Raw genomic sequence first — 19,248 nt, 5'->3', positions numbered from 1 at the left:
GCCCCCTCCCCTTCCTCTACCCAGTCTTCCTCCTTGGCGTGGGGGGGGAGGGGGAGACATGGATGACGTAGGGTGAGAGAGGAAGCTGTGTGGAGCTGGCAGGGCTGTGGGGGTTGGTGGGCACAGGATACCCCAGTCCCTGCCTGTGGGACGGGAGGCAGAGATCTCACCCCACACCCCTTGTGCCAGGCTCTGCGTGGGCCTGTTTGGCTTCCCTGCATACTTGTCATTCCACAGCCCCTGGCAGGCTTGTGGGGGGGGGGGGAGCACAGGAGGAGGTACCTGAGGGGAGCATGGTGGGGGGAGCATGGTGGAGCCCTGAGGAGAGGAGGAGGAGCTGGGGAGCCACAGTGGGCATAGCTATGTCTCACATGCCAACTTGCCAGGTGAGAGCAAGAAACAGCCAAGAAGGAATCAGCCAGACTGGTGCTCAGCCAGGGTTAGGGTGGGGGACCCCAAGGTTTCAATTTATCATAATTAATTAATGGAGCTGGTGATAGTTTCCAGTAAGTGGATAGGTAGGAGGGATTAACCAGAACCATGTATTAGGCCTGTGATCCACCCCGACCCCGGGACCCTGGCCCCTTGGCATCCAGATCAGACTCAGTGCCGAAGGGTCAAAGGTCAGCTCTAGGAGGGGCAATTCAAGTTCAGGAAGTTTGGAGAAAGGTAGCATTCAGTGGCCTCACCTCAGCCTTGCGGCATTCAGATCCAGGACAATTAGCAACCGTTGGGGCAATAGGAGTGTGCCGGGGAGCTGTGATCTGTAATCCCAACTCCCATTACAACCTAAAAAGCCAATAATGTTGTGTCAACAAGGCTGAGAGCCAAAAGTTCAAGCCCAGGGCCCTTTGATATTGCTGGAGTCTAGTAGGAACCAGGTTGGCTGGACTCCAGCGCTCCCGTCACCCCCTAATCAACCTTCACGGTCCCAACCACAGGGTCTTCAGTGTCTCAAGTCACTTTCGGGGGTGGGGGGGGTCTCTTAATCCACGGTGGAAGCTGTGGTGGACCTGTGGGAGGTTTTCTTTCTTGACACTTGGGACTTTCAGTCACCTAAACTCTTTGTCCCCTCTAATTTCATTCCCTGGCCCTGGTGAAAGCTGAGTCAGAGACAGGCCACTTCCCCTGGATTCCTAATGCCTCCCCTGGGGGCTGCTCTTGGGCTGTATTCCTTAGTCTCCCAAGTTAAGTCCAACCTCCCCACTCCTAGGGCGGGGAGTCCCGGGTTAGGCTGGAGGCCGGCCGGGGGAGGGGGTGGACTTTTGGCCCGGCCCTTTATTCCCTTCATCACAGTCAACAGCTGCTGAGCGAGCGAGCAAGCAAGCGGGCTTGGCTCACTCCTCTGACCTGCCAGGAAGCAGAGGGTTCCAGAGGCAATCAGACCTGAGCTCCAGAGGAAGGCGGACAAGAATTTGCAGCTGGACGGGGTGGACGGGGCTGGCCTTCGCCCTTCTCCCTCCTCAGCCTTCCTCGACATCCCTTCTGGGCCAGAGCCTCCGGAACCCACCTGGACGTGCCACCTCTATCCCAATCCCTGGGGCTCAAGCCCCCTTGGGGGACCCGCATCCCAGCATGTCTATAGCTGTGGAGACCTTCGGTTTCTTCATGTCAGCCCTGGGACTGCTGATGCTGGGGGTGACCCTACCAAACAGCTACTGGAGAGTGTCTACCGTCCACGGAAACGTCATCACCACCAACACCATCTTTGAGAACCTCTGGTACAGCTGTGCCACTGACTCCCTGGGAGTCTCCAACTGCTGGGAGTTCCCATCCATGCTGGCCCTCTCTGGTATGGGGTGAGGGAGGCTCTAGGGGACAGAGGGAGGTTGGGGAGCTGGCCGGAGCGATTCCTAAAGGAGAGAGTGGAAGTGGGCTGCCTTTGGCTTGGCTTCGGGCACCCAAAGGATGTAGGCGTTGAGGCAAAGCCCTCTCTTCTTCTATAGATGACAGCTACAGCAAAGAGCACTGCATGACCCAGAACTGAGCGGGAACGAAGCCGTCACACATGCCCTACTGTGTGATCCTTGCCCAGCTAAGAGAAACTTCCAGATTCGATTCAGGCCTTTGCTCGCTCCAGGGCTTGGTGAAAGGTGGAATACATTTGGCCTTAGCCACCTGCAAGCTGAGAGCACTAATGGTGCCGGGGCACACTCGGTCACGAGGCTTCTAGGCAGCAAAACGTGCAGGTGTGAGGGTGTGAGCGAGATGTTGACTGTGGTTTAGTGCTTGATTCTGGGAAGGATTTGCTTAGTTGGCAGGGGTAAGATCAAGACTCCATCTTGGTTGGTTGACTGCCAGCCTCGGTGGCTGTGTGGACATCCACAACTGCTGTGTTCTACCCACCCCGCTGAACTCCAGAGGGCCCTCCTGCACACAGCTCCCGTGTTTTGAAGGGAGTCTCCTAGGAAGTGTAAGTGTGTGCTGGAGGGGTGTTTGTGTCAACATGCATGTGTGTTTGGGGGCTCAGAGTGTGGCTTTTTGGTTTGGTTTGGTTTGAGGGTCTTACATGGTTGCAGCCTGCAGCTCCAACTTGGGCCCAAGTGTGTCTTCGCTACCCTCATCTCTCACCATTTGCTTACCTGCAAAACCCCTCCCTCTCTCCGTCCCTCCCTCTACCATCAGTCCCCCCCCAAGGAGTCCCCAAACACATGTGTGTCCTCAGCATCACCTCCCCAGCATCCCCTTAGACCTCCCAGGCTTCCCGTGCTACAGAGATTAAGAGCCAATGACCATGAGCCCCTCTCTGGGTGTTCCCTCCACTAGATCCTGGCCTTGCTTTTCTGGGAACTCAGCTGCAGGTGATGAGTGGAACCTGAGGCCAGCCAGGCCCAGGGTGGGAAGCAAAACAGTATGAAATGGCCCCATGGATCTGAAAGATGCCCTGAGCAGTGGTGTCTGGGCGAATCTCTGGTACCCCGCTCTCCTGAGGTAGCTAGCTGCAAGGGTGTCATACTTCTGGCCATTTCTCCAGGACCTCTCTGGAGAAGCAATCTGTTCTGAGCCACAAACCCGAGAGCAAGAAGTAGCCAGAGGGGACCGTGGGTATAGGCAACTCGATGCCCAACCAGGCTGCGGCATCCCTGGTGTGCAGAGGACCTTTTGCTGTGAGCCGGGCCACCTAAGCCTTAGCTGGTGTTGCTCCTCTTTGCCTGCAAGAGACCATGAATTCGGAGGAAAGCCATATGGGAGTTTGATGGGGTTGATGGAACATACAAGGCCGTGAGGTCTCCAGGGTTCCCGTCACTTCCCTTTTGTGTTCTTTGGTTTGGATTGGGTTGAGAGAGGGTGTGTGTGTGTGTGTGTGTGTGTGTGTTGTTTTGAGACATGGTGTTGCTATGTAGTCCGAATCTCTGACCTAAGCTAGTGCTGAACTCGAAAAGATCCCCCTGCATCGGCCTCCCAAGTGCTGGGATTACAGGGGCGCACGACCATACCTAGCTTTTTCTTTTATGTGCATGCTACCCTTCCCGCTATGTACACCTATGCTTTTCAGAGGCGTTTACATCGTTAGCCTCATTTTGCCATGGCTGGACCACTCTGCCGAGCTAAGCAGCCTGCCTAGGGGCAGAGGATGTGGAAAGGAAGCTGCAATTTCAATTCCCTGGTGTCTGAGCTGAGGGCCAGTTTATTCTTCTGTGGTCTGCTGAGTCCTAAGAGAGATTTTTTTTTTTTGTACCCAGTCCTAGAGATTAAAATAAGAGCCATATGCATGCTAAACCCTGTACCACTGAGCTGCCCTCTCTGTCCCTCACTGGACGAAGTCTATGCTGCTGTTCTGCCACTAAGAGCCACCCCCAACCCCTCACTGGGAAATTGCAAGCAAACGTTCCACCTCTGTGCTACAGCGCCAGCCTTCTTTTCAGTTTTCGTTTTGAGACAGTCTTGCTGAGATGCCCAGGCCGCCCTTGAACTTGCAGCCCTCTTGCCCCAACCTCTCGAGGGCTGTGGTGATTTCAGGCAGAGCTCATCAAGCTGGGTTTATCGATCAATTAATGACTTGACACCTGCGCAACCTCTACAGGGTTCAGCCACGGGAGCCACATACCTGTAGGCCCCTCACTCATCTTTGTTTGTCAGCATTCTCTACACATTAAGAATCGCTGGGGGAGCTCTCTCTAAGGTGCGGCTGGGAGTCATAGTATCCTCTCAGAGAACTTTGCCCCTCCTCCCTACCTCTTAACTCCAGGCCTCTGCACCTCTTCCTGGCAGAGGCCCAGGCCTTTTGCCTTCCACACTGTGCTATGGGCCCCACCCAGGAAAGGGGTACAAGGTCCCTGAGAGTACTTGGCAACCATCAAAAACAGGAGGAAGAGCCAGCAGCTTCCCTCCAGTTTGAGAAAAGGGAAACTGAGGCACCAAAAGATGATGAACTGAGCTGAGCGCGGATGGGTTCCTAGGCCCAGGTTTTCCATCATCCGCTACCCTGAGCCATTGCTGCCCCCTGCTGGTTCCTGTAGGAGAAACTCAGATCCAACCCAAGAGGGCCCATAGTGTTGGCACACACACCTGTAACCCCAGCAAGCCAGATGCTGAGGCTGACAGATTGAGGCCGGCCTGGGCTTCCAGGATATCCAGGACTACCCAGAGAAACCCCGTCTCAGAAAAGAAAGAGAGAGAAAGGAGGTGGGGGTGGGAAAAGTCACTGAACCCTCACTTGAGTATCCAGTCCACCCCTCCCAACCATTTGTTTACAATTCTGCCCTAATTGCAGGTGGCCTAGGCTGTCTCTGGGAGGGGCTAAAATACATAGGTTGTGGAAGATTCGGGAAGGGGATTTCATTTATGTGGCTATGGGAACGATCTTCCATGCTGGGTCAACACTTTCTGTTGTGGCTACCGTGGGGTCAGCGGTCCCTTCTGCCAGTCAGCGCACATTCAAGCGCTCTGTAAGGTGGCCATTGGTGGTTGGTACCCTACTTTGGTTTGTTCGTTCCTGGGACCTCAAGATGAAGGGGCAGATGTTGTTTACATTCTCCCGGGAAGGAATTTGGGCAACACCAGCACTGGAGAGATGGAGATAAAAAGATCCGAAGCTTCAAAAGTGGTACCTTAGCTGGGCAAGAGAGACTGCAGTGTGAGAGGAGCCAAGATGAAGCAAAAGGGACAAGAAGGGAAGCTGAGCTAGATCAGGAAGAACGAGCTCGCTAGGCGTTTTTTAGGGGACGCATGCATGCTGAGGGGTTGGCTGGAAGGAAAAGGCTGACGCTTTCGCCCCCTGCACACTCTCCAGGGTATATCCAGGGCTGCCGCGCCCTCATGATCACCGCCATCCTCCTGGGCTTCCTGGGCCTCTTTTTAGGCATGGTGGGGCTCCGCTGCACCAACGTGGGGAACATCGATGTCGCCAGGAAGGCCAAGCTGCTGGCCGTCGCAGGGACCCTCCACATACTTGCCGGTAACGTGGGAGGAAGGGGACGCATGGAGTGAGGTGGCTTCTCATCGCCAGCTCTCAGGGTTTGCCTCACCTTCCCCTTTGGGTTGACCCCTGCCCTCTCTCACTCAGGCCCCACCTTGTCTGTGCTCTGCCGATCTTTAGACCACAATGCAGTGTCAGAAAGTAGGGCTGGCTCTGCTCCCCACTGAGCCCATTCCAAACTAGCTAGACCTGAGAGACTTATTTCCATCCTGAGTTTATGGCTGCCTTAGGGATCAGAGTCAGGGCATGTACGCGTGCGCACGCATGCACAAGCATGCACGCTCACTCACACTAACAGTGTACAGATGGCGTATCACTATCCAGCTTATTACATTTTTGCACACGTCCCTTCACAATAAACCATGCCGCAATGGTAAGTAAAGGCAGTTAGTGGTGACTCAAGATTGATTCTGGAATCTCCTGGGTGTACAGGACTCCCAGGGAACCTGTCCAAATCCTAGTCCCTCAGTATGACTGAGGCCTAGTGTTCATGGAGCCCAGGGTTCCATGCCCAGCACTGACTAAGCTCCGTGTGGTGACTCATGAATATGATCTCAAGAGGCAATGCCATCAAGGTTATGCCAGGCTACATGGCGCGTTCAAGGCCAGCCTAGGCTTCATAAGAGCTTGTTTTTAAAAAGATACCCTGGGACTCTCGTGGCCTGAAGAGAGCAGTTGGAACATGTCCGAGGAAAGGAAGTGTTACTCTTGGACATGATGCTCCCACCCTACTCCTACTCTGCCTCCCTCTCAAGCCCCTCATAGCTGCCTTGCATGGGATGGGGCGCAGTGCGGCTGTGAGGAGAGGGCACTTAGGATGAGAGCCTCCGACCTTTTCTTCAGGGGCCTGTGGGATGGTGGCTATTTCCTGGTATGCGATCAACATCACCACTGACTTCTTCAATCCTCTGTATCTTGGAACCAAGTAAGTGAGAAACCCCCTGCCCTTGGGACAGCGGGTGGGTCTCAGCTCCAGCCCCTCTGGGCCGGCACTCACTTCTTCCACTCCTCCAGGTATGAGCTGGGTCCCGCCCTCTACTTGGGCTGGAGTGCTTCCCTGCTCTCTATCCTGGGTGGCATCTGTCTCTTCTCTACCTGCTGCTGCGCCGCCAAGGAAAACCCAGCCACCAGGTGAGGGGGCAAGCCGGAGGAGGAGTGTGGAGTGAGGACCACAACATCCGGTGACCCTGCTCCTCCCCCCCCATCCCCCCCACCAAGCCCTCCTCACCCCCCCTGCCCCCCACCCACCCCAAAGCCCCCCTCACCCCCCTGCCCTCCCATCCCCCCCACACCCCCCACCCCCACCCCACCCCCTGTGACCCTGCCTTCCTCTTAATCCCACAGGGCTGGGCTTCCTTACAAGGCTTCCACAGTCGTGATACCCCGAGCCACGTCAGATGAAAGTGACGTCAGCTTTGGTAAATATGGCAAAAACGCCTATGTGTAGGAGGAGCTCTGGCCTGGGGGGACACCATTTCTTGTCCCACTGTCCCCAGCGAAAAAGTGTCTCCAGGACCTGTGGACCAGTCACCAGTTAATAACCTCAGGGCAGGCCAAATTTCCAGGCATCACCTATGCCTGGAAGCCACCTCCCACTCTGGGCACACCTTATCTGGCACTCCAGCCTCTCCCGGGAACAGAAGCTTCCTCTGAAGGAACTCACATTGCCTCCTCCAGCTGGACCCAAAGGGATGGAGGTGTCTGCAATATGTGACTCCATAGAAATATGTGATAAATAAATGTTATGATTGTTCAGGGAGCTCCCCGGGGTCATGAAGTTGCATCCAAGTAAGGGGGTCATTTTCTTTCTTCTTCTTTTTTTCTTTCTTTTTTTTTTTTTTGCATTGGTGTTTTGCCTGCATGTATGTCTGTAGAGGGTGTCAGATCCTTTCGAATTGGAGTTACAGTCATGAGCTGCCATGTGGGGTGCTGGGAATTGAACTCAGGACCTTTGGAAGGGCAGCCAGTGCTCTTAACCACTGAGCCATCTCTCCAGCTCCAAGGGGGTAATTTTCAAACCATAGACTTTCAAGTCTGTCCACTTTTGAGCTGTCTCATCCAGTGAGATAGTGTATGAGGGAGCTGGTTTAGAGTGTTTGCCACGCAAGTATGAAGACCTGAGTTCAAATCCCCAGCATACATGTAAGAAGCCAGGCACGGACACACTGTTGGCAACCCAGGCGCTGTCGGGGAGGTTCTCTGAAGCTTCCTGGCCTCCAACCTAGCTCCAGGTTCAAGGTTGAGACCCTGCTGCAAGGGATTAAGGTGGAGAATGAGGAAGCAGGCCACCAGAAGCCTTCCTCTGACCTCTGCAGGCACAACCACGAACACATGCACACATTCTCAACAAAAGGCGTTGCAAGTGATTTGAAAAGGGGAATAGCTAATTCCTGCTCAGCGTCACTCACCTCAGGAAATTGTGAAGAGCTGGGAGGCCCCTGGGCTGCTGAAAAGTCCTTCTCATCTGACTCTTGGGCCTGTTTTCTCACAGCTGTACAGCAAAGGGACAGTTGATCTAGAGCAGGTGTTGGTGTGTGCGTGTTTGAAGTAGATTTGGGGTTTAATAAAGATATTTTGAAAGATGCATTCTTTACATGGATGTGTGTGTTTCCCTTCCTGTGTTGATGTGCACCAGGTGCCTGCAGGTGCCTGAAGAGACCAAAAGAGGGCGCCAGATCCCCTGCACCTGGAATTACAGGAGGTTGTGAGCTGACGCCTGTGGGTGTTGGGAACAGAGCCCTGATCTTCTGTCAGATCTGCAAGGTCTCCTAACTGCTGGGCCATCTCTTCAGTCCCTTACCAAAGGGTTTTTGTTTTTGTTTTTGTTTTTGAGACAGGGTGCCTCTGTGTAGCCTTGGCTGTCTTGGATTCACTTTGTAGACCAGGCTGGCCTCGAACTCACAGCGACCACGCCCACCCAAGGATATTTTAATATAGGCGAAAGCTTGAGGGTCAAGAGAGAGGAGTTCACAAGAAAATTATATTCAAGAGCATGAATGTAGCCGGGCGTAGTGGTACACACCTTTAATCCCAGCACTCGGAAGGCAGAGACAAACAGATCACTGTGAGTTCGAGGCCAGCCTGGTCTACAAAGATTGCATTCTAGTGTAACCAGGGCTGCACAGAGAAACCCTTTCTTTAAAAATAAAAGAAAGGACCATGTGTGGTGGTGAGCCCAGCACTGGGGAGATGGAGGAGGGCTCACTGGCCAGCCTAGCAAGACTGGTGACCGATAGGTAAAAGTGCAGGGGGAGAGACCTTTGTGTTTTGTTGCTGTGGTAAATACCACGACCAAAAGCAACTTAGGGAGACAAAGATTTGCTTCAGCTTTTTGTTTTATTTTGTTTTTCGAGACAGGGTTTCTCTGTGTAGCCTTGGCGTCCCTTTGTAGACCAGGCTGGCCTCGAACTCACAGTGATCCGCCTGCCTCTGCCTCCCGAGTGCTGGGATTAAAGGCGTGCGCCACCGCTGCCCGGCTTGTTGGTTTTTAATAGCGCTCAAGCCTGCCTGCCTAGGGATGGAAACCCCCACAGTGGGCTGGGCCCTCCTTCATCAATTAGCAGTTAAGAAAATGCCCCCACAGTTCTGATCCAGGCAGTCCCCCCAATTGAGACTCCTTCAGATGATTTTGGGCTGTGTCAAGTTAAGAGCAGAAGCTAACCAGAACACTCACAGGCTGATCCGCACCCCCTCCCGTGCATACACACACCCCAGAAGAAAAAAAAAGAAAAGAAAACGAAGTCACTAGATAAAAACCTGGAATGCGGTAGGAGAAGAGGGGACCAGGTCTTCACCATCACTGACTGGCGACCTGGGTCGGCCTCTGGGTTCTGCGCTCTTCCCCTTCCCTATCACGGAATTCACACAGCTGCACCGACTCCCCTGCCTGCCTCTTCTCTCCGCTCCCTTTCAGAAAACCTAAACCGAGTTGCACAGCTGACCGCTGAACTGTACTGAGCATCGTTACTGGGTAGGGCTTTTATTTCTTCAGCCACTGTGTGGTCATGTAACTATAAAAGGCCAAGGGCAGGGGCAGGGAAACGGGAGCTGGAGAGATGGCTCAGAGGTTAAGGGCACTCACTGTCTGCTCTTCCAGATGTCCTGAGTTCAGTCCCCAGCAACCACATGGTGGCTCATAGCCATCTACAATGAGATCTGATGATGCCCTCTTCTGGTGGGCAGGTGTACATGCAAGCAGAGCGCTGTATACAAAATAAATATAAATCAACATTTAAAAAAAAAAGAGGCCAAGGGTGACTTCTTTTAGGTTTCTGTTTGTTTGTTTGTTTTGAGACAGGGTTTCTCTGTGTAGCCTTGGCTGTTCTGGACTCATTTTGTAAACCAGGCTGGCCTCTAACTCATAGAGAGCTGCCTGCCTCTGCCTCTGCCTCCTGAGTACTGGGATTAAAGGCATGTGTCACCACACCGAGCAAAGGGTGACTTTTTTGTTTTTCTTTCTTTCTTTCTTTTTTTTTTTTTTTTTTTTTTTGTTGTTGTTGTTTTTCCCGAGACAGGATTTCTCTGTGTGTAGCTTTGGCTGTCCTGGACTCAGTTTGTACACCAGACTGGCCTCCAATTCACAGAGGTCCTCCTGCCTTTGCCTCCCAAGTGCTGGGACTAAAGGCGTGCGCCCCCGCCCCCCAGCCAAGGGTGACATTTTTGTTTTGTTTTTCTTTTTTTTTTTTGAGACAGGATTTCTCTGTGTAGCCTTGGCTGTCCTAGACTTGCTTTGTAGACCAGACTGGCCTGGAACTCACAGAAATCTGCCTGCCTCTGCCTCCCGAGTGCTGGGAATACAGGCATGCGCCACCACAACCAGCTCTAAGGGTGACTTTTAAAGAGAACATTTATGTACATTTGTGTGTGTGTGTATATATACATGTGCACATGTATGTGTGCCAAAGCATAAATGTAGAAGTCAAAGGCTAACTTGTGGGAGTCGGTCCCAGGGATCAAACTCAGGTTGTCAGACCCAGCCACAAGTGACAAGTGCTCTTACCTACTAAGCCGTATCACCAACCCAAAAGTTTAGTGAGAACTTGTGTCAGAAAACTCACAAAACTTTGCTGGATCTCAGTAGCAGCTTACTCAGGTCGTTTCTTCAATAAATACTTAGATGCTCCTGCTGTGTTTAGCAGGCTAATTTCAAGGATTATGTCATTACGGCTCGCAATCCGCTTAGACAAGTAGAGAGTCTGAGCTCCTGGAAAAGCCACACCAGTCTCAGCAGTCAGCGCCACCAGCAACAGGGACCTTAAAGCTTCCCCCATGCTTCCCAGGGATGTCTTGATCCTATGCTGGTAATAAGTGCACACACACTCCACTTCTGACATCCTAAGGGCAACTGTAGCATCGGGGACAAGTGTCAGCTTGACCCATCCCGCTTAGTTAAGTATCAGACAGAACTGGTTTCCTCTTGTGTCATTTTGCAATGCTCCTCAGCTCTTGTGCCACTTGCCCAGTGGAAGCTAGCTCAAAACTGAAACTACTTCAAAAGGTGCTGATGGCGCAGCCTGTCAGCACAGCTACTGCCGAGGCATGGAGAGTTCAAGCTGGGCATGGTGGCGCATGCCTTTAATCCCAGCACTCAGGACGCTGAGGCAGGCGGATCTCGGTGAGTTTGAGGCCAGCCTGGTCTCCAAAGCAAGTCCAGGACAGCCAAGGCTACACAGAGAAACTCTGTCTCGAAAAAACCAAAAACCAAAACCAAACCAAACAAACAAACAAAAAAGAGTTCAGGGCCTATTGGAGCTACAGAGTGAATTAGTTCAGCATGGACAACCTAGTGTGATCCAGTTTCAAAATAAAAAAGTGAGCTGGGGATGCAGGAGGAGAGAAGAGAGAGAGAGAAAAAAAACTCAGAACCAGAAGAAAAAAAATAAGTAAAAAATATCTCTTTCCAAGCCAGGTGCGGTGGCGTACGCTTTTAATCCCAGCACTCAGGAGGCAGAGGGAGGTGGATCTCCCGAGTTTGAGGCCAGTCTGGGTCTACAAAGAGATCCAGGACAGCCAGGGCTATGTAGAAAGACCCGTCTTCAAAGTACCAAAACAAACAAACAAACAAACCAAAACTCCCACCTCCTTCCAAACGAAATTCATAGCCCAGAAATGGGGCCAGTGTGATGGCTCAGGGGGTAAAGATGCTTGCTGCCAGCTAACAACCTGAGTGTGATCCCCGGGACCAATGTGGTGGAAGAAGAGGACTCCTCAAAGTTGTTCTCTGACTTCCACACTCATGCTGGGTCTCTTACACACCCTCATCTGCCCTACACTAAATGTTAAATTTTAAAAAAGAGGAAAAAAAAAACTATAAAGTAGTCAACAGCAGGTGAAAGAATCGAGGTGCTGAGGACACTAATCCCCAGGGTAGAGTTGATGCAGCTGCTGGCTGGCTAGGAGGGGGCTGGTCCCCTTCCTCCTTAACCAATCTATAAGCTTCCAGAAAAGCTGTGCGCTCTGGTGAAGATGAGTGCTCCCAAGAGGGTGGGGGTGGGGTGGGTGGGGCTATAACTTTTTTCTTTTATTTTTTACATGTACGTATGCCTGTGCACCTCATGCATGCAGTACCCTCAGAGGCCAGAAGAGGGCGTCAGATCCCCTGGAACTAGAGTTGCAGACAGTTATGAGATTACCATGTGGGTGCTGGGAATCGAACCTGGGTCCTCTAGAGGAGCAACCAGTGCTCTTAACCACTGAGCCATCTCTCTAGCCCAGAAGGATTTTTTTTTCCTTTTGTCTAAGTGGGTACACAAGCGATTGTGCTTTTCTGCTGGACCCTCCAAACCAGCTCGTGGGGTCCATTTGTAGTGGGATATACAGCCCTTGGGCTTTCCAAAGACCAGATAAGGGCAGGGGGACGACTGAGTGGGTAAAGGCAGTAACCCTGAAACTCTGACGACCCACATTTGATTTTTAGAACCCACACAGAAAGCCAGATGTCACGGCTCGTATCTGCGATCCTTGCAGCCCTACAGCGAGACGGGGAGTGGGAGAATCACTTGAGGGCCAGCTAGCCTGAAGTGCCCTGGGTGAGGGTAGCCACAGTAAAAATCCTGTCTCAAGAAGGTAGCAGAGGAGAACTGATTCCCTCAGGAGTTGTCCTTTAGCATCTACACACTCACTACAGCATGTATACACACACACACACAGACACACACAAATACAGAAGAAAAACACTTCAGATATATGTATTAAAAAAAAAAACAGTACATGGGAGGTGGAGGCAGAATGATTAAGAATTCAGTCACCCTTGGATATACTTTTTTTTTCAAGGCCAGCCTGGGCTACGTAAGACCTTGTTTCCTAAACCAAACTAAAGCAACAGCTAAGAAAGGCAGATGACGAGCCAGTCCTGGTGGCGCACGCCTTTAATCCTAGCACTTGGGAGGCAGAGGCAGGCAGATCTCTGTGAGTTTGAGGCCAGCCTGGTCTACAAAATGAGTCCAGGACAGCCAGGGCTACACAGAGAGACCCTTTCTGGAAAAACAACAACAAAACCCACCACCACCTCACAGGTTGAGAGCACAGGCTGCTCTTCCAAAGGTCCTGAGTTCAACTGGCTCACAACTGTCTATAATGTGATCTGATGCCCTCCATGCTGTGCAGGTACACATTTGGGCAGAACACTGTATACATAATAAATGTATACATCATTGAAAAACAGAAAGAAAGGCAGATGACTTGACAGTGGCTAAAGAACGGAGGATGGGATATAATGCTCAGGTGACGCAAGGTGCAGACAACGGGGGGGGGGGGGGGGGGCTGGAGGAGAGAGAGTCTATGCAGGACTGACAGCCAACCCGACCTTTACCTCCAAACATCCCAGAATGAGCAGGCAGGTTCCTGTCACCAAGCCATTTATTATCACAGCACTCAGCCGGCTGGACCAAGCCCCCCCCCCCCCCGGCAGTCCCTGGGGTCCATGTGGCCGTCCTTGGTTGGCAGGACACAGCTTTGCTGGGTGAATTGGCGGCTCTTCTCTCTGTCCTTCATGGGTGGGCTGGGGGTGAAGGGTTAGGGGGTACTTCCTCCCCCTGATGCCAGGTTTACACAGTCCACTTCAGACACCTGCAGAGAGAGAGAGAGAGAGAGAGAGAGAGAGAGAGAGAGAGAGAGCGCTAGCTCACTGGGGAAGGAGGGAGGACCTGGGTGGTAGCTGTGGGCACGGGTGGGTTAGGCTCAGGCTCACCTGGTCTCCTGGTGGGTGCCCAGGCAGTGCACGGTACAGTAGCGGGCACCGCAGCTTACACAGGTATACGGGGATGGGAAGCCACACACAGCACAGAAGGGGCGCTGGGGCCGGGACGGGGGACCCGCACAGGCTGTCAGGTAGTTGGGGCCCTCAGATGCACTCAGGTTCTGCAGGGACACGAAGAGACAGGCATCTTGAGTTCTCTAAGAGCTTTCTAGGGTCCTCCCCAGCTCCCCTTCACCCTTCACCCCTGGCTGAGCCCTCTGGCACCTGCTCCTCCAGCAAAGCCTGGAAGTTTTTCCGGAAGCGAAGTTTGAAATGGTCACCTCGGGTTTTCTTCTTTTTCTTTCCTGCGGGGGCAGGGGGGGCATCAAGGACAGATGCTTGAGCTAAGCAGTTGCTGTGATAGCCATGTTGGAGATGCCCACCCACAATGCACTTGGGGTCTGCCCCTCCCTGCCTGCATCTACCCTAACATGACATCACCAATCCTGATCAACTCTCAGCTACTTAAAGTCCAATCTACTCCACCTTTTTATTTTGGGGACAGTAGCTCATGTAGCCCACGCTGGCCATGACCTCACTATGTAAACACGGATGATGTGGGGGCTGATCCTCTCCCTTCCCCTTCTCAAGTGCTGGGATTATAGGTCTTTTGTTTTTGCTGGTTTTTCCCCCCCCTTTATGGGGGTTTTCGAGACAGGGTTTCTCTGTGTAGCGTAGGCTGTCCTGGACTTGCTTTGTACACCAGGCTGGCCTCCAACTCACAGAGATCCACCTGCCTCTGCCTCTCAAGTGCTGGGATTAAAGCCGTGCGCTACCAACACCTGGCTCTGTTTTTGCTGTTTGGATGCAAGGTCTCACTAAACCCCAGGCTGACTTTAAACTCACTTTGTAGACCAGGTTGACCTTAAATTCTTGGCAATTCTCCTGCCTCAGCTTTCTGTGGTCTGGATCTCTACGCCGTCATACCTGGTTGCTTCGTCTTTTGTTTGTTCGGTTTTTGGTTTTTGAAGACAGGGTTTCTCTGTGTAGCCCTGGCTGCCCTGGACTCACAGAGATCTGCCTGCCTCTGCCTCCCGAGCGCTTCATCTTTTTATTCCATGCACAGGATGAAACCGCATCACAGAGAGGAAAGCCAGCTGCTCCCAGCACAGGAGCTAGTCACTGGCAAAGCCACAAGTCCTTCCTAAGCCACCTCCCTTCCCACATGGCCTTCCCCAGTCCTGTCTCCTTTCCTCTCCTCCAGCTCAATGACTGAGATTTTATGTTCGGTCATATAAAGACATACTGGAGCCAGCAAGACGGCTCAGTGGGTAAAGCGCTTGCTGCCAAGCCTGACAGCCTGAGTTCAATCCCTGGGACTCACATTACAAAGAAGAGAACCAACTCGTGGAAGTTGTCCTCTGACCTTCACCCCCATGCTATGCCACGGCATGCATGTGCGCACATCTGCGCAAATAAAACAACAGGGATTGCTTAAAGTTTAAAACCCTCAAAGGGTGGTGGTGTTGCACAGCTTTGAACCCAGTGCCAGCAAGGCAGAGGCAGAGGCAGGCAGATCTCTGTGAGTTCGAGGACAGTCTGGTCTACATAGAGAGACCCTCTCTCAACAAACAAACAAAATCCTCTCTGCCAGAGAAAGACCAGGCACATACATCTTATATCTAGCTTAGTGTGTCCAGCTGTTCATGGTTGATTTGTTGTTAATCCCTCCCTCCCACTCCAGGTATTCCTTGGTGTCCAAAGGTAACACCTTCGGACACTAACTTGACTCAATGGATTCAAGACAGAGACAGGGTGTCTCTGTGTAGCTTGGCTGTCCTGGACTCACTCTGTAGACCAGGCTGGCCTCAAACTCATAGAGATCTGCCTGCCTCTGCCTCCTGAGTGCTGGGATTAAAGACATGTGCTGCCACTACTGCCTAGCCAGAAGATGGTTCTTTAGAATACATTGTCTTCTCAGATTGTTTGCTCTATGAATAAAGGGCAGTTTTGCTGGGCAGTGGTGGCACACGCCTTTAATCCCAGCACTTGGGAGGCAGAGGCAGGCGGATCTCTGTGAGTTGGAGGCCAGCCTGGTGTACAAAGCAAGTCCAGGACAGCCAAGGCTACAGAGAAACCCTGTCTCAATAAAACAAAACAAAACAACAACAACAACAAAAGTGCAGTTTTAAAGAACCAGAGGCCAGTAATACGGCTCAGTCGGTAAAGGCACGTGCCGCTAAACCCAGCAACCTGAGTTTAAACCCAGGAACCTATACAGTGGAAGGAGAGAACCAATTCCAAACAGTTTTCTTCTGACCGCCACATGCAAGCATGGGCAGAACACAGACACACAAAATAAACGAATGTAAAGACATTAAAAAAATACAATTAAGATTCAACTCCCATCTCTGCTCATTGGCATCTGCAGTAACAGGCTGCCAAGGAGCTTCATGACACTGCCTCACTCTTTGTCCCCCAAGCCCCACCTCACCTGTGTCTGCATCGTCATCAAACTGAGGCAGCCTCTTGCCCAGCTGGGGTAGGCCTGCGTGGGGGTCATCCTGGAAATTGTCATTCTCTAACGCCTCGAGCTGTCGATTGATCCGACGCTGCCGGGCCGCCCTGTCCAGCACCCGCCGCTGTCCAGGGTCCTGGGAGCGAACTAAAGAAACGGGGCAAAGAGAATTATGAGGGTCAAGAAAGGAGGAAAGAAGCCGGGCGTGGTGGCGCACGCCTTTAATCCCAGCACTTGGGAGGCAGAGGCAGGCGGATCGCTGTGAGTTCGAGGCTAGCCTGGTCTACAAAGCGAGTCCAGGACAGCCAAGGCTACACAGAGAAACCCTGTCTCAAAAAAACAAAAAACAAAAAAAAAAGAAAAGAAAAGAAAAAGAAAGAAAGAAAAGACAAGAGGAAAGCTGGGCTGGCAGCGCATACAGCCACGGTCTCCGGGCCTCATCTCAGGCAGTGTGCTGTGGGAAATTCCCAGCTCTTGACCCTGCTTCCTTCTGGGTGGGGGGTGGGGTGGGGCTGGGGTGGGGGTGGGGTCTCCTGTTTCAGCCCTTCATGCCAACTGTTAGTCCTCCAGCGCCAGCAGTAACTAGAGACACAATAAATTGCAGCTGGCATGATGGCTCAGTGGCTAAGAGCACTTTCTGCAGGCAGGCCCAGTGGTGAACACTTATAACCCCAGCACTCGGGGAGGCAGAGGCAGGCGGATCGCTGTGAGTTCGAGGCCAGCCTGGTCTACAAATCGAGTCTGGGACAGCCAAGGCTACACAGAGAAATTCTGTCTCAAAAAAGTCACCACCACCACCACCAACTCACAACAACAAAAAGGGCACTTCCTGCTCTTGCAGAGTATTAGAGTTCAGTTTTCGGCACCCAGGACCATCAGCCACCGGGGCAATTCACAACCTCCTGTAACTTCAGCTCCAGGGGCTCCAACTCTCTCTTCTGTCCTCTGTGGGTACCTACACACTCTCTGCATGTAGCAGCAACAATAGCAACACACACACACACACACACACACACAAATAATAATAATAAGGAGTGCCTTAGAGGATTAACACTGTATTGACTTCTGGCTTCCATATTCATGACATCTGTGACTTTGTAGGGCAAAACCCAGTATACTTTTCTAGAATGTTCCTTCGGCCTGAGATACGTTCCTATACCCCGCGACTGCACTGACTACCTTCCTTGGATTAAAAGTCTTCCTGGCAGGACTCCCAGCTCTTCCTCTCTTGTTGGCTATGCTTCCTAGTCCCACAGCTCGGCTCCCCTCTTGCTCCCTAGGCCACCTCTGCCTGTCCCTCTTCTTTTATTGAGAAGCCTTTTTGGCTTGCCCCTTTGCCACCCCCACATCCTTCAATAGTGTCTCATGAATCCCAGGCTGGCCCAGGACTCACTATGTAGCTGGGCATGGCCTTGAATGACCTCCTACGCGCTGCCACACGCGGTTTCTGTGGTGCTGGGGAGAGAACAATCTTCCAGCTGAGCCACATCCCTAGCCTCTCTTTCTTGCGTTTCTTTCTCTTTCCAAAATATTCCGTTTATTCTGTGTGTTCTGTGCATATATGGGCATTGCAGTACACGTGTGGAGGTCAGAGGACAATCTGTGGAAGTTTTTTTTTTCTCCCATGAGGTGGGTCCTGGAGCCTGAACTCAAGTGGTCAGGCTTGGCAGCAAACACGTTTAGCTACCGTGCCATCTCACCAGCCCATTCCTGATGTTTCTCATCCAAACACAGAGTTGTGTTTCCCAACATGCCAGCCTCAAACCTGAACTCCCCCAAACCACAGACTTGGCTATAGGACATTGAGGCGAAGGCAGGACCAGCTTAGTTACGTAGGCAGCCTTTAAGCTACAAAATAAACCTGTCTCATTAATAATAATAACAACAACAATAATAGCAGTAGTAATAATAATAATAAATAAAAAGAAGCAGGCCGGTGGCAGCCTTTAATCCCAGCACTCTGGAGGCAGAGGCAGGCAGATCTCTGAGTTCGAGGCCAGCCTGGTCTACAGAGCTAGTTAAGACAGCCAAGGTTACTCAAAGAAACCCTGACTCGCAAAAACAAAAAACCAGAAGCTGGGTTGAGCACAACTGCTCATTGCAACAGGCTTAGGAGTGACTAGACTCTTCCTCTCCATCCCCCAGTCTGGTTTGCAGCATGAATGAATGGTTCCGGGACCGCCCCAACGCTGAGCGTGAGGACCTGCGAAGGGATTTGACGTGAAAAACTGGGCGGGGAGATGTCAGGCTGAATTTGAACTTGGAATGCACAAAACGCAGAACCTCTGAAGGCTCACATACCCGAGGGTTTCTTCTCCACCATTTGCTCAACACAGCTGTCAGAAGAGCCTACTGCGCACGCGTACTAACCAACCGCCCTTGGTCCAAACTCATCACTTCCGGTGGCGTGCACTCGTACGCGTGCGCAGTCATTCCCCTCCCGCTTGAAGTCATTACGTGATGTTCCCTTGGAGACCAGAAAGCTTTCCGCCATCTTTGATACGGGCAAACCTACTTCCGGTCGCGTTGTAGTTGTAAAAGAAAAAAAATTTTTTTTAAAATCTAAGAGCCTCTTAAAAAGGGTCACTTTTTAAAAATGGTGCATGTGGTTTTTAGGAGCGCGCTCTGGTCCCGGTGCCTTCTTGCAGCCCCGGAGCGTGTCCCCGGGCTGCGGGAGGGGATAGGCAGGTTCGATGCCTTTGTTGAACCCCGACCCACGGCGATGTCCGCGCGATCCCGCCTGACGCTTGCTGGCCTTTCCGGGCTCGTCGCCCCCGCCGCGCGTCCTCCCCCAGGTCTCGCCGTCCAGTCCTCCCACCGGATCAGTGCTGTGGTCAAGACCCGCCCCCGCGTCCCCAGGACCCTCCTCAAAAGGTCACTTCCCCTCCCCGGGGGATTCGGTTCCTCAGGAGTGAGTCGTGCTGTGCCGGGGACTTAGACCCTCTGCTCCTCCCTACCCCCCCCCCCCGCGCCCGCGCCCGCGGGACAATCCTTGCCTTGTCTCGCCGTCTGCATCTCGGGTTTTCGGTGGCCTCGGGTTACGCCTTTTTTTCCAGGGCGGAGTCTCGAGCGCAGCTCCTCCTCGTAGCGGGCTAGGCTTCCCTTTTCCCAGAGTCTTCTCCGGGAGTCGGAATC

The 19,248-nt window shown here is 52.5% G+C and overlaps 2 protein-coding genes across 3 annotated transcripts; one reads left to right on the top strand and one right to left on the bottom strand.

The window, feature by feature from the left end:
- Positions 1 to 1,187: 1,187 nt before the first annotated feature.
- On the top strand, positions 1,188 to 8,005 carry CLDN15 (claudin 15). The gene is made up of 5 exons (XM_084761098.1): positions 1,188 to 1,792; positions 5,234 to 5,398; positions 6,263 to 6,344; positions 6,434 to 6,550; positions 6,764 to 8,005. Exons 1-5 carry the CDS (start codon positions 1,576 to 1,578, stop codon positions 6,864 to 6,866), a joined length of 684 nt encoding a protein of 227 aa, XP_084617224.1. The 5' UTR covers positions 1,188 to 1,575; the 3' UTR covers positions 6,867 to 8,005.
- A 5,253-nt stretch (positions 8,006 to 13,258) lies between these two features.
- ZNHIT1 (zinc finger HIT-type containing 1) lies at positions 13,259 to 19,245 on the bottom strand. 2 transcript variants are annotated; one of them, XM_084763626.1, is made up of 5 exons: positions 19,110 to 19,245; positions 16,090 to 16,260; positions 13,881 to 13,960; positions 13,608 to 13,777; positions 13,259 to 13,486 (listed from the first exon to the last, which is right to left on the bottom strand). In XM_084763626.1, exons 1-5 carry the CDS (start codon positions 19,126 to 19,128, stop codon positions 13,465 to 13,467), a joined length of 462 nt encoding a protein of 153 aa, XP_084619752.1. In that variant the 5' UTR covers positions 19,129 to 19,245; the 3' UTR covers positions 13,259 to 13,464. The 2 variants fall into 2 exon arrangements, with proteins under 2 accessions (XP_084619752.1, XP_084619751.1); XM_084763625.1 differs by lacking the exon at positions 19,110 to 19,245 and adding an exon at positions 18,415 to 18,570.
- Between the last annotated feature and the right edge of the window lie 3 nt (positions 19,246 to 19,248).

This window comes from Acomys minous (assembly GCF_964271855.1).
Source record: "Acomys minous genome assembly, chromosome: 16".
Taxonomy (NCBI): domain Eukaryota; kingdom Metazoa; phylum Chordata; class Mammalia; order Rodentia; family Muridae; genus Acomys; species Acomys minous.
The sequence above is the reverse complement of the archived record's forward strand: the minus strand, read 5'-3'. Positions and strand labels throughout refer to the sequence as shown.